The sequence below is a fragment of the Cyprinus carpio genome, unplaced genomic scaffold, assembly GCF_018340385.1.
Source record: "Cyprinus carpio isolate SPL01 unplaced genomic scaffold, ASM1834038v1 S000006768, whole genome shotgun sequence".
NCBI classification, from domain to species: Eukaryota; Metazoa; Chordata; class Actinopteri; order Cypriniformes; family Cyprinidae; genus Cyprinus; species Cyprinus carpio.
Genome location: NW_024879362.1, coordinates 499049 through 513977, shown reverse-complemented (window position 1 = coordinate 513977; position 14929 = coordinate 499049). Strand labels below are relative to the sequence as shown.

Sequence of the window (14929 nt, the reverse complement as noted above, 5' to 3'; positions counted from 1 at the left end):
TTTGAAGTAGTTTTAAAGTTTTGAAAGCAAAACAATCTATCAGAAAAAATAGATAAATAGACAGATAGATAAATATATAAGAAAGTCAACTAGCATGTTGTTAGCATGATTAGCAAAGTGACTAGTATGTCGCTAACATGAACAGCAAGTTACTAGAATGTTACTAGCATGTCACTAGCGTGTTTCCAGCTTGATTAACATGTCTCTAGCATGTTGTTGGCATTATTAGCAAGTAACTAGCATGATTACCAAGTGACTAGCATGTAGTTAGCATTGTTGCTAGCATTATTAACAAGTTACTAGCATGTATTAGCATGATTAACAAGTAAATAGCCTGTCGCTATCATGTTTATACCATGATTAGCAAGTGACTAGCATGTTGTTAGCATGACTATCAAGTGACTAGCATGATTAGCAAGTAAATAACATGTCATTAGCATGATTAACAAAGCTACTAGCATGTCGTTAACATTTGCTAACATGAATAGCAAATGACTAGCATGTTGTTAGTATGATTAGCAAATGACTAGCCTGTTGCTACCATCATTAGCATGTTACTAGCATGTAGTTAACATGATTAAAGTTACTAGCTTGTCATTAAAATGTTGCTAGAATAAATAGCAAGTGACTAGCATGTCATTAGCATGTTTCTAGCATGCTGCTATCATGCTTAACAAGTGACTTGTATGTTGCTAGCATGATTAGCAGGTGACTAACATGTTGCTATTAGAGATCGACCGATATGGGTTTTTCTATAGCCGATGCCGATGTTTAGAGGTCAGGGTCAGCCGATGGCCGATATGTGCTGCCGATTTTTAGGGCCGATATCTTGAAGTTTCCCCCCTCATTTGCATGCTAAAATGTCACACTAATAATAAGTGGATGCACAACATTTCTAAACTTATCATCATTTATTGAGCACTGACTTGAACCATCTCTCGAATCTTAATTTTGTGCACTGCACGGTATTACAAACAAAAGAAAAAATATCTAAAGTTAACCAAACAAGTATTAAATATATAAAACAGGTAATATATATATATATATATATATATATATATATATATATATATATATATATATATATATATATATATAAATATATATATATATATATATATATATATATATATATATATATATAAGTCAATCATTTACATAAAAGTTTTAGAGCATTTATCAAGCAGAATTTTTCAAGTTTGTTGGAACATAAATGTAAACTTAAATATACATTTAAATAAAAGAAAAAAAATTATAAATAAAAATCAATTAAATATAAAAAATAATATATATAAAAAATAAATATTAGTAGTGCTGCAAACACACTAGCAACCAGCAACATTTGTGTTTGGTATAAATGACACAGAACATCTAAAGTGGCATTCTAACTTCAAACTTACATCGCAGTCTGTTCATTATTAAGATTAAGTACAGTCCACCAAACATATAAAAGGTTACACTGGTCAGTTTAAATAGACCGTAGTATACCGGTCCACTCTGCTGTTACGCCAAGGACGTTTTTGCTCATGAAAGGAGGATGATCTTTTCAGTCTAGTTTACATTAAAAAAATTAAAAATATTATAGTTTAACATTCAGATACATTGCGAATATGGAAACATTTGGATATGTGCAGAACGAGACGTGAGCAACAACCTCCAAATACATCTATCCAAACCCGCGCTCGCTCATCCTCATCTGCACGCACACATGCACTGTCACGATCTAATGCACTGTAAATGCAGGATTTTTTTAAAACAAATAGGCCTACCGGAATGCAAAAATTCAAAATCGAACATTTTGCAGAACAGGATCAAATAAAGTAATCAAATAAAGGTCATTAATACTCACATAAAATGTTAAATGGGAAAAAAGCGGTTCACTGACTGCGCAGCACAGCCACATGCGCCACAGTTACGTTTGGGATAATTTTATTTTTAATACTATAGTGTCATTTGAAAACATTGCAATTGCGTTTTAAAATACAACAACGAGCTCCACGAAACCATTTAAAGAGGTGCGTTCAGCGGTCCCCTTGACGGAAAACAGTCAACAAAGTAAAATGATCTCAAACGTACAGCGCGCTCCCTTCATTTTATCAAATGATCATAATCACATATTCATTTTACAGTCCTGCTACTAGCATTTTATTCAGACTAAAACCCCTTTAATTCGGGTGAGAGAGCTTTTTTTCCGAGTGGCTTTTGCACATAATAATACAGCAGCATAAAATTTACAGAATAAAGCTTATTCGTTGATTGTTAATTTAAACGACGATCGATCATGGAAATGATCAAATATTGACATCCCTAAATGCAAATGAGTTGGATGGAAACCTGGCTATTGTCTGTATCAAACCATGCTTCCGAACAAATGTCATTCACCGTTCTGTGCTGCTCCAGGACAGCTGTCTCTCCGAGCACGGTGATGTCTGTGAGCGGGGCGGAGTAACGCAGCCCTCAATCACGCTGCAGTGTTTGTGAGAACTGCCACCTACTCCACCTCATTTACAGAGTGAAATTCTCTGACTACCTTTATCTCCCAGGACTGTTGTTGAATCTTCCAAAAGTTTTGGCTTGGGGTCCTTCACATGCGGCAGCAGCACTTTCCACCGCAGCAATAACACGGGGCTGCCCGCCGACGTGCCTGAATTTACATCGGCGCTACTAAACACGGATATCGGCCGATGCCGATATATTAAAAAAATGACAAATATCGGCCCGATATATCGGTCGACCTCTAGTTGCTATCATGACTAACAAGTGACTAGCATGTCATTAGCATGATTAACAAAGTTACCAGCATGTCATTAGCATGTTTCTAACGTTATATGCATGATTATCAAGTTACTAGCATGTTTCTAGCCTGATTAGCAAGTGACTAGCATGTTGTTAACATGATTAGCAAGTAACTGACATGTTAAAATGATTAGCAAGTGACTAGCATGTTGCTAGCATGACTACCAAGTGACTAGCATGTTGTTTGCACGTTTCTAGCCTGATTAGCAAGTAAATGGCATGTTGTTAGCATGTTTCTGTGCTAATCCAGCTAAAACCAGTTGATTCAGTAAAAAACAGCTAAAAAACAGCTAAGACCAGCGTGAGAGTGGCCAAAACCACGTTAAAAGCATGTTTCTAGCCTGATTAGCAAGTTAATAGCATGTCGTTAGCATGTTTCTATGCTAATTTAGCTAAAACCAGTTGATTCAGTTAAAAAAAAAAAAAAAAAAAAAAAAGTTATTTTTCGTGCTTTTAAAAACACAAAGAAATAATTTATTGATTTATTAAATAAACATTAAGGCCTCCTGTAGTGAATCCATGCATTTTTGTAAGAAAAAATATCCATATTTCAAACATAATAAACATTTTTCTGTCACTTTCATTATCTGTCATATGCAGAAGCCGTTCTGGCGGATGACGTAAGAAGTCAGCATTGCGTGATTAGTGACGAATGCGGAGAGAAAACAAAAAACACCGGTCATGAATTAGAAGTACAAACCAAGAATTTGCAAAGAAAAATGTTGGAGGATTTCAATATAAACGAAGAGAAGACTGGTTTTCCTTTGCTAAAGTAAGGAAACTTTGCTTCCTTTGCTCCTATAAACAAACTCGCGAGACTAGCATATCTCATAGGTGCCTGCGCATACGTGCTGCGTCATCCGTCGGAAAGGCTTCTGGGTTTGACAGATAATGGAAGTGTGTGAAAAGTGTTTATTACATCTGAAATATGGATATTTTTCTTACAAAAAACGCATGGATTCACTACAGGAGGCCTTTTCATTCACCTATGTCCCCGCCCCTGCTTGGAGGGTGAGTCAAACACAAGCTAATTTTTATTTTTGGGTGAACTAATCCTTTAATTTTGATTTCATGGGGACTTAAGTTATGTTGTCATTGTAAATCTTTACTTTCCCATCGCCACAGAAGAGAATCATAGATTGCAGGTCACATTCAGCTGACAGATATTTTCATAACACGTTTTTTTATGATTTTCAACATGACAACCAAAACCAAATCCCTAAAAGTATGTGAACAGTTTGCAGTGGCTGCATGCAAGTTCTGCTAATTCACAAAACTGTGACAAACATACATGTAAAGGTAATGTTAATTATTAAACCAAACAAAATACAAAATTTCCAAAAACACTTAGCAATGATTTTTTTTTCTTTTTAATCAAAGATATTATTTGCTATACAGCGTCTTCCCATCACCTCCTCAATCTGCTTCCCTTACTGTTTTTACATGTAGAAACTGTGGGGGGAGGGGATAAATAAAATAATATTAATAATAACTACACTCAACTTTCTCCCTGAATGATGATGTGAGTTACTATGGCAATTCTCCATGCAGCATGAATGACATACAACGGTGACATTTTTTCACAATCAAGACTGAAAATCAAATCACAACCTTAAAGGCCTGTTCACACCAATGACAAAAACTATAAAGATAACAATAAAGATACAGTTCTAAAAATCGTTCTCAATATTAAAGAATAGCAGAGTCCACACCACAGCTATAACGGTAAAGGAACAGAGAAACGATTTCTTCCAGCTGATGAATGATACAAACACTAATGCCCAATCAGAATCCATCCTGCTATAACGAGCTTGAGAATTTAATGCGACAGACGCATGTACACTTGGAATAAACATACAATATTGTTCGCTGGTGTGGACGCTAATAACGTTCTCATTTTAGTTATATTTATAGTTATCATTCTTGGTGTGAATGGCAGAACTGCAAAACAATACTAACAGTAAATAATCAAGTAATGCAGGGTAAACATTGGTGAAACTGATCAGCAGCCAGTCTCCAATTCTGAGCACATTCATCAGGTTGTATATAAGAGATACTCACTTTGTAGAAAGCCTGAAGGTCACCAATGGGTGGGGAAACACTGAGATAATTTGGGAATTTGTCTTGCAAATGAGCAATGAGCATCCCAAACTGTGTCCCCCAGTCTCCAACATGGTTCAACCTGACAGATAGAGAACAAAAGAATGAAAGAGAAGCAGTTGACCATTAACAAAGAGCTTGATTGACAGGTGATCTGACCAATCAGAATGCGGATATTATGTGCCGCCGCTGTTATCTGCCATCTTGCCCGACATCTACTGCCGGTCTCCATAGAAATTCATTTTAAAATGGGATAAAAAAGACTGACTGAATTGAAACTTTTTCAATATAAATATGTGCGGAGGGTTAAACTGTGCTGTTGTTGGCTGCCACAGTAACGGCAACAGTAAATTCCTTTAAAGTACTTGTTCTGCATACCAGAAATCATGTCAATCCAGGTTCCAATCCAAATCAGACAGGAGAGTGGATTAACTTCGGTGGACTTAAACTTGAAAAATGGTGTGTTCCACGGTTGAAATAAAATACTTTCTGATGTTTATTCATGTCCATTTCGTGCTTTACGGAAATATGAAAAGACGATCGGTTCAGGTGTTTGAACTGAGGCAATACAGTGATCCGTCACGACACATTAAGCCAGAAAAAAGTATTTATTGTTTGAATTTCTTTAAAAATGAACATTTTTTGAAAGTTGAGAGTCCTGAGACCTTGTTTCATACCAGAAGTAACCTGCTCTGTCTTGTCTGTCGGAGTGTTGTCAGTTTCCTCTTTGCTTTGTGAAGGATTTTTCACTGCGTGAGAACATGATTGTAGTGTTTGTCGGGGATAGCAAAAGTAACTAAGCAGTCTTTGCGAATGGTCAATTAAGCACTATTGAGCATACAGATTACTGCTGGCCTAAAGAAATGCTATAAAAGAACATCCTTTTCACTTAACATTGAACCACTGTTCTTTGCGGAGAATCAAGTTGCCATGCTAATGATTTCTCTGATTGGTAGATATAATTTCAAGATTGTGAATAATGTAGTACTTCACTAGGAATGTAATGAATACTTTTTAAACTCTTTCCCTGCCAGGTTTTTTTTGCTTTGTTTTGTTTGTTTTTTTTTTTTAGTTGCCAGCTACCGCCAGCATTATTTTTTCATTTTTATCAGTTTAATGTTACCCATAATATTTAGTTGTATAAATCTCTGCAGAGATGCAAACAGGTAAGGAGGAAAAAAGATGAGAACACTGTGTGGATTGGGGGCATGCTCCACACGTAATTTCTTTTAAAGATGTTTGCTTTACACCAGGGTTCCTCAATTAGTTTTCGCCGAGGGTTGAATTCTGCCAGCAATACCAAGCCAAGGGCCACTGACCTACACACACACACATATATATTATTATTATTATTATTATTATTATTATTATAATTATTATTATATTACAATTATTATATTGTTGCTTTTGTTAAAATAATCAAAAGATGGTCACGATAAATATTCAGAATTTTCTCTGCAGTATTCTGTTTTATTCAAACAATTATGAACATTTTTGCATTTAGATAAAGAAGAACTTTGCCTGTTAAATGTTAAAAACAAATGAACGAACAAAAAATCTGGATCTCCATGTCTGCCATGCAAATCAACTGTCCCTGCTCCAGACTGGACGACTTCTCTCCATTTTCCCTAATTGCAGATTCAATTATTAGATCTGTCAGCATTAATATTTTTATACTTAGATTTTTTTTTTTTGGGGGGGGGGGGGGGGTCAAAATGTAACACTGTGTGTTCCAACCAGACGTGATGTGATAAAAAGTATCTTTTCCATGTAGTTTTTGCTCTAACCACCCGCGACAGTGACATGTGACAATAAGCGACACGGAACTCTATTTTATAAATGGTTTTTATTTTATGCGACCTCGCGGCAGGAACAACATACAAAATATGACAGTGATAACCTGAGGTAATGATTATGTGCTTTATTCAGTGCTAAAAGTGTCTAATGTGAGTTTGAATATTATTTATTATTTTTGAATATTATTATGATCTTTACAGTCATAATGAAAGCAACAATCGATATTTTACCTCAGATCTTAAAAATAAATTAGGCTAAAACAAACTTACATTAAAACTGTGAACTCACTGCGAACCAACATCCATAAAGATGGTATCACTCAGGCAAAACTGTTCAGTCCATTCACATTTGAATCATCTATTTTCAGTGTCCACTTTTCTTTACATTTTCTTTTCTTTACTTTTCTTGCCATGTTTTTGCTGTCACATCGTATATCTACACTGGATGCGACAAAGCATTGCAAATCATTTGAACTGTGTGTTAGCACGCCATACATAGAAGGAGTCAGCAGTTTTCTGTCAGGGATTTATCACGCCGCACTGCACCGCATCCAGTGTAGACAGCATTACTGATTGTAATAAGCTCTTATTGTATTTTGTTGCATCGTGCCCAAATGTCCGGTGTAGACATGACGCAAGTTAATGTCGCTTTCTGATGCTGTGTTTGAAGTTTTATGGCACATTAGCACAGTCTAAAAATTTTTCTCTTGTGGGCCGGATGTGGCCTGCGGGCCGGCTATTGAGGAACCCTGCTTTACACGCTCATTTGTAATTACTTTAATGCATTTTTAAACATATTTTTATTAGATTATGTGTCCAATAATTTTTCACAAAAAAAAAAAAAAAAAAAAAAAAAAAAAACTCAAAATTTTACAGAACTCAAGATTGAATATATTTGGTCACAATCCCATGTCATAAAAGATGATGTGCTATGCAGGCTATTTAAGACAATATTGGCTGATTATGCTGACCTAAAGTGCAAAATGTTTGCCCTCTCTCTTTTTACTCTCTTTCCCACATCTGAGACCTCAAATACATCAAATATTACCCTTTTTAGACATGATTTTTGAAGTAAGGGTAAAGAAAATACTAGGAGTTTGCATCTATGAATATGTCAAAAGAAAAAGAACAGATCCTCTGCTTTTAAACAACAACAAAAATATTTTTATATATATTTTTTTTTTTTTTTTTGTTTTTCAGCCAGGACCACTCTGAGTAAGATTATTGTAGAGGTCCTGAACTTTATATTTGGCAGCAGGCTTCGCTCTGAAGGGTTCAGATTCGGAGCTATCCATAGGCAAACCTTAATGAGGTTTGAACCCCCCAGCACAAAGACATAATAGTTCAGCTATAAAATCATTCAGGGAGTGCACTCTCGCACTCTCTCACTCTCACCTCTCTATGGTTAGGAGAGGTGGCATGCCTTAATATTTAAAGAGAGTAGCTTCTTTCTCTGCAGAGATTAAAACATTATCAGAACAGGTCATGTGTTGGCGCAATGGCCAACAAGACTATCCAAGTATTCAATCCATGGCCGCATTATCCACATCTTCCCATTTGATGCCACTGTCTTACAGATCTCTTGGAAAGCCTGTTTCTATGTCTTGATCTTCCTTATTCAGCTGTTGATTCAGCCTATGTCCCTCCATCAGAGACCACTATGATCGCAAGGTTAATAAACTGCAGCACTTCCTCAATCAGCTGTCCTTGAACCATCAGTGGAACTTTGGTTTGTGTGCCTTCACTCTCATCAGTTGGTCTTCTCTGTTCGACTTCCCTGCCTCTGCATTCAGGCTGATTGTCACTTAGTGAATACTCTCGTCTCAGCTGGTGAAGATTGTGTATTTCAATTATGATCAGGAACGCTGTTCTCAGATAAGACAACTGGTGAAGATAAACTAGAAAATGTATGTATATCAGACATAACGTTGAATAACTCAATGAGAGGAAGAAATAATGCTTGAGTTATATTCCCCTACCAAAAGTAGCTGCTTGAAGCCAGGCAAACACTATCTCCTTATTGTAGGCATAGAGGGACTGAAGATGATTTTGTGCTAGCATGAATAGCATTATCACACCATCGTTAAATCTGCGATTCAAGAATAATTGTTTTGCTTATTTTAAGCAATTTGGCAACCATGCGCACAAGCTCACTGAAGCGCCGCCGCCGATGATCTGAAAAACAAATAAGCTGCAGTTTAGCGACCTAAATAAAAGTGTCTTTCACCCAGTCTGTGTTCTGTCATGAGATCTCGACTATATTGTTTGCGACTGTGATCAATGATTAAATGCACTTACTCAACCGCTGCTGTTTTAATAGAGAAATAGGCTATTGCAAATTGGAGTTGCTAGTAATAATATTTTTTTGCTTGTTTTAGCTGTTTTCATAATGTAGACAGAGAGAGATTGCATAAGTCTTTAGTATTAATTTATATAATAAAAAGCCTATAATAAATCGGTACACTAGATGAGGTAAAATACATCATGTATGTGTCCACATTCTATTGGTTTGTGCTTACTGGTGAAAGTGCAGTACCTGAAATGCAAAAGTAAATTTCTCAAATGACAACAATCATTACGATTATAATTGAGCAAAAATATTATTTTATCAGTTTAATCATTATACAAAATAACGAAAATGTGACTAAGATTTCATAAAAACGCTTTTACATTTCATTGACTTAAACTTGACTAAACAAAAACAGGACAAGGTTGACTAAATATAATAACTAAAATGTTCATTTGAGTAAGACCAAGACCAAATTAAAAATGGCTGCCAAAATGAATACTGTACGGTTAATTAATAATCTTATTGCTGTGTCAAGTTTTCATTGACAAAAACTAGACTAAAATTCTTAAGGTTTGCTTGGACTAAAACTAAATTAAAATGTTGAGACTTTTAGCAGACTAAAACTAGACAATCTAAATAGGATAAGGTTGACTAAATATGATTAAAAAAAAAAACTAGCAAGGACATTTTAACACGGGACTAAGATGAAGACCTTTCCACCTCAAGATGGCGGCACGTCCACACGCAGCGGCTTCTCTCTGTCCCATCAGAATGGAGTTTTCATGTTTTTTATCTTGTGAGTCGCAGTGTTTTTTTACGTCTTTGGAACAGCTGTGGGATCTCGGTCTGCTCCAGAGGCCTACACCATCACCGACCCCAACTACTGCATCTCACCCAGAGCGGAGGTGCCACAAGCAGAAGAGGGGTTTGACACGGAGGTATCTGAGCTAGGCTAACCCACACAAGCATCTATCCCCACCATCGTACTGGCTAACGTATGCTCTATGGACAATAAACTGGACTACATCCGATTACTACGCTCAACTCAGAGGACTGTAAGAGACTGTTGTGTTTTTGTGTTCACGGAAACACGGCTTAGCAACAGCATTCCAGACGGTGCTATTCAGCTTGACCAGCTGACGTGCTATCGAGCAGACAGAGGTCTGGTCGCGGGAGGTAAAACCCGTGGCGGCGGGCTTTGTGTTTACATCAATGACCCGTGGTGCCGCGGTGCTGTTGTAGTCTGCAAACACTGCTCACCCCTGGTGGAGTTTATGATTATTAAGCGCTGGTCATTCTATCTACCGAGGGAATATACAGCCATACTAGTCTTTGCTGTATACATTTCTCCGAACAACAGCAGCAACGATGCACTAAATGAACTGTACCAGCACATCAGTGAGCAGCAGACAGACCACCCTGATGCTTTTCTCATCATAGCTGGGGATTTCAACCATGCAGACTTAAAGAGTGTTTCCAAAAATACACCAACACATTAACTTTCCAACAAGAGGTAAAAACATTTTAGACTTTGTTTATACCACACAGAGAGGAGCTTACAAAGCCCTCCCCCACCTTGGGTGCCTCAGACCACATCACTGTCATGCTAATGCCTGCATACAGACCGCTCATTAAAGTTGCCAAACCAGTTCACAAACAAATTCAAGTGTGACCGGAAGGGTCGTCAGAGGCTCTTCAAGACTGTTTTGACACAACTGACTGGAATATGCTTAAGCAGGCTGCCACATACAATAACACCACAAACCTTCAAGTGTACTCAGAGACTGTCACTGCCTACATCACCAAGTGTATTGATGATGTAACAGTCACAAAGACTATCACTGTCCGGGACAACCAGAAGCCGTGGATGACAGGGGAGGTATACAGACTCCTGAAGACGAGGAACGCTGCCTTCAGAGCGGGAGATGTGGTGGGCCTGAGGACAGCTAGGGCCAACCTATCCTGCGGCATCAGACAAGCTAAGAGACAGTACTCCAGGAGGATAGCCCATCGTTTCAGTGACAGCAGAAACATTCAGAGCCTGTGGCAGGGGATACAGACCATTACGGACTACAAGCCCCCACCCCGGACCTGTGACAGCAACATCTCTCTGCTGAACTTGCTGAACACCTTCTTCGCTCGTTTTGAGGAACAAAACAGCACCACTGCACAGAAGACTCCACCTCCTTCCGGTGACCAGGTGATGACGCTGACCCCAAACAGCATGAGGAGATCCTTCAGCAGGATCAATGTACGCAAAGCTCCGGGTCCTGACAACATCCCTGGGCGTGTACTGAGAGACTGTGCAGTGGAACTCACTGATGTCTTCACAGACATTCAACATCTCACTTAGTCAGGTTGTTGTTCCCACATGTTTCAAAGCTACCACCATCATTCCAGTCCTGAAGAAGCTGTCTCCATCCTGCTTCAATGATAACCATCCTGTTGGACTTACTCCCATCCTCATGAAGTGCTTTGAATGGCTAGTCATGCACCATATTAAGTCTGTCCTCCCCCATCCATGGACCCATTCCAGTTCGCTCCCGAACTTGAACCCCCTTCCCTCTTCTGCCCCAGGCACCACTGAACTATGAACCCCCCACCATCCCCATAGATCAAGAATCGTTCTGGAATCGGATCGTGACTCTCAGAATCGGAATCAGATTGGATCATGAGTTGACTTAAGATTCCCACCCCTAATAAACACTTGCATGCAGGTAAATTTCATGAAAAACACAACATTTTGAACAAAAAGCTGAGAAAATCACATATTTGTAAAAGACTGTGTCTGGATCAGATTCAGAACAATGATCAAAACAAATGCAATAGATCGCTTTCATCAACATATGCAAAGTTTGCATGGTCCTATTCCACTTCCTGGATCGTTATTTCATTCTGTAACGTTTTGATTTATATAATGATTAATGTTTGATGATTGCATTATTTTACATATGCATCTGCTTACATAAACAATCATTTGTTTTGGTTTCTTCACCGTTTTGATCCAGACATTCAATACTCTTACAGAGGATGAGTAATAGTGCTTTTCAGAAGGTGTAATATCCCAGTGAAAACATGAAAAAACAGAATCAATGGGGGGGAAGCGTCGTCTCAAAGAACGGAGAAAGTGCTTAAGTCTACAGCAGGGGTCTCCAGCCCTGCTCCTGAAGAGATACCGTCCTACAGCTCCAACCCCACTCAAGCAAACCTTGAACCAGCTAATAAAGGTGTTCAGGGCTACTTGATAATTACAGACAGGTGTGTTGGAGCAGGGGTTGGAACTGAAGTCTGCAGGACAGTAGCTCTCCAGGAGCACAGTTGGAGATCCCTGGTCTACAGTATTGCTTTAACAACACTGAGTTTATATTTTTATTAAAAATATTTCACAACAGAGATTAAGATTAGCTTTTCATTTTTGAAACCACACAGTTGAGCTCCATGACTAATACACACCAACCTTAGCACTTCATAACCCAGGAACTCAAAGAGTCGACACATACTGTCTCCAATAATTGTGGACCGCAGGTGACCCACATGCATCTCTTTGGCAATGTTAGGTGAGGAGAAGTCTACAACAACCTACAAAAATACAAATGAGGATAAAGACCACTGGATAAAACTGCACTGTAGTTTATATCACTATGTCGTTATGCATTTTATCACTACAGTGAAACTCCTACCTTCTTTTTCTTCTTCAAAGATGGAGGCTTCACTCCATTCACAAGCAGGCTTGAGAGGAGTTTAGAGACAAACATCCTCTTGAGATGAACGTTGATAAACCCTACAATCCAATATGAACTTCATTATTTATCAAGTAGGGGAGAAAATGGTCTTGGTATTTATGATATTCTGAACAAACCTGGCCCTGCGATTTCTGTTCTCTCAATTAATTCATTGTTGGGAATGTTTTGGACAATCTTCTCTGCTATCTCCCTGGGACTGATCTTCCGTCCTTTAGCTTTCATCACCTTAAAACAAATACATTCAAGCATGTTTGGAGTGACAAAAAAGGACAAAAAGGAGAGTTTACCCGGAAATGAAACTGACCTGAGCCATTGCCATGGCACTATTACACTGGTAATCACCAAACTTGGCCTGCTGGTTAGGGGTGACCGTAAGTGGCGGGTTCTCTAGGCCAGGGTAGGCGGTATTGATGGCCTCCCCAAAGATCTGTTGCAAACGCTGGTTGATGTTCAACATCTCATTGTCGTTTTGGCTCATCTCCTCCTGTAAACTCTGAGGAAACACAATGGAAACAACACAGATTTAAAGACTGAATTTCGATTGTTATCATTATCATAATACATACTACATACTATACATAATTAAAAAAAAAAAAAAATATTTTAAATTATAAATTAGATCTTTTAATATACTTCCATTTTAATTTAAGTTTCAGTACTTTATGCGCTTATGACTTTGATGGGGGTTTTTTTGTTGTTTTTGTTTTTAATATATTTCTATTTGGTAAAATGTTTTAATTTTCTTTCTTTCTTTTAAACTAAGAGGGGTGCTCCAATTGATCAGCTACTGATCACTATCGGCCGATAATCGCTTTGGGATGATTGATCGGCAGTCTCTAAATAGGCCGATCTTAAAAAAAAAACAATCTCAAGCTGATGACAGTCAGAGGTTTGGCACAACATGCTGCACCACCATCTCGGTCTCCATCTTGTGCCGCTGAAATAGTTATAATGCTGAAGGTGAGGTGCAATTCATATTTCTTCATTAAATAACTCTTAAAGTAATGTGAAAACCTTCTGTGGGACATTATTTCACAAACACCGTGAGTGAATCACCACGAGCGCTTTCTCTTTCCCTCTAAAAATGCACTATGGCTTCAAATAATCATACATTGCGTCTGTCTATAAGCCAGCTGCATGCTGCACAATTGACACAGGAATTGTCACTTTAAAAGACAGTGTTACATCGTCACTAAAGTTATAAATTGCATTTCTTTTTAACTCTTGCCAGTGTTTAAACGTTAAAATCCCTGGGCAGTTTCGTCAAGACATCCCAAACTCTGTCATCTATGGAACCATCACACACTGTGGAAGCTGAATTGAACAGATACATGATGTCTCCCACCATAGGCAGTGAGTTGGGACAGTCTCACTTGGTGGCAACTCCATCAGGTCGACTTCCCACACTTGAGTAAACTAGCCAGGAAGTATCTCTGTATACCACCAAGTATTTCACCTTCAGAGAGACTTTTTAGTACATCAGGAAACGTTGTAACATGCCAACGCACACGTTTAAAACCTACCAAAGTCAATATGCTAGTTTTCCTGGCAAAAAAAAAAAAAAAAATGAAATAAAATAACTTTCAACACACATATGGCATCGCAATATGCTAAAACATAGGTTTGCATTGTAGTGGACAGCACATTTCAGGGCCCAGTTTAAGGCAGGGCCCCTCTCTGACCACAATAGTAGACAAAGGTTTGCTACATTTTGATTGGATCTTGGTGGACTAACATAAGCAAACTGTCCAGCACCATCAGAAATATGCCAGGACAACAGCCAGACACATCTTAGAGGGCAAGAAGAAGACCTTTGGTAAAAAGCCCGGGAAGGACAGAACTTCTCATTGTTCAAAATGCAGTTTCTGCCCTTCACCCACCAACAGACTGATTACTAAGGTTTTGGCCTGTGACCGCCATAAAAATTCCTTAGGACCTCTGGATGCAGCAGCAGTGGATGAAATGAAACAAAGAGGGATCACAGAGTTACATCCAAATCCATTCATAACTATGTTCTTAAACCTTAAACTGATGCAAACTACAACACACACATCTTATACTTATTCAGAAAAAAAATGAGTATTCTCAGTGACAGTGATTCATAGTGCAACATCTTATACAAACTCAGCTGTTAATGGACAAATGAATGCATGCATGATAGTTCGGTCTTCTTCCATCATATTTGGACTTTGTGTGTTCGTAAT

The 14929-nt window shown here is 38.1% G+C and overlaps 1 protein-coding gene and 1 long non-coding RNA gene across 2 annotated transcripts in view; both read right to left on the bottom strand.

The window, feature by feature from the left end:
• Positions 1–14929, bottom strand: part of LOC109047049 (arginine--tRNA ligase, cytoplasmic-like) — an 82318-nt gene that overhangs the window by 30366 nt on the left and 37023 nt on the right. Inside the window, exons 3-7 of the mRNA XM_042756019.1 lie at positions 13030–13218; positions 12842–12950; positions 12663–12763; positions 12440–12561; positions 4858–4978 (exon numbers count right to left, since the gene is read on the bottom strand). Of these exons, the coding sequence (XP_042611953.1) occupies positions 4858–4978; positions 12440–12561; positions 12663–12763; positions 12842–12950; positions 13030–13218 (642 nt within the window). The remainder of the gene's footprint in view (positions 1–4857; positions 4979–12439; positions 12562–12662; positions 12764–12841; positions 12951–13029; positions 13219–14929) is intronic.
• On the bottom strand, positions 5680–10473 carry LOC109047042. The gene is made up of 2 exons (XR_002010616.2): positions 8672–10473; positions 5680–8590 (listed from the first exon to the last, which is right to left on the bottom strand). It is a non-coding gene; the product is annotated as an uncharacterized LOC109047042 (long non-coding RNA).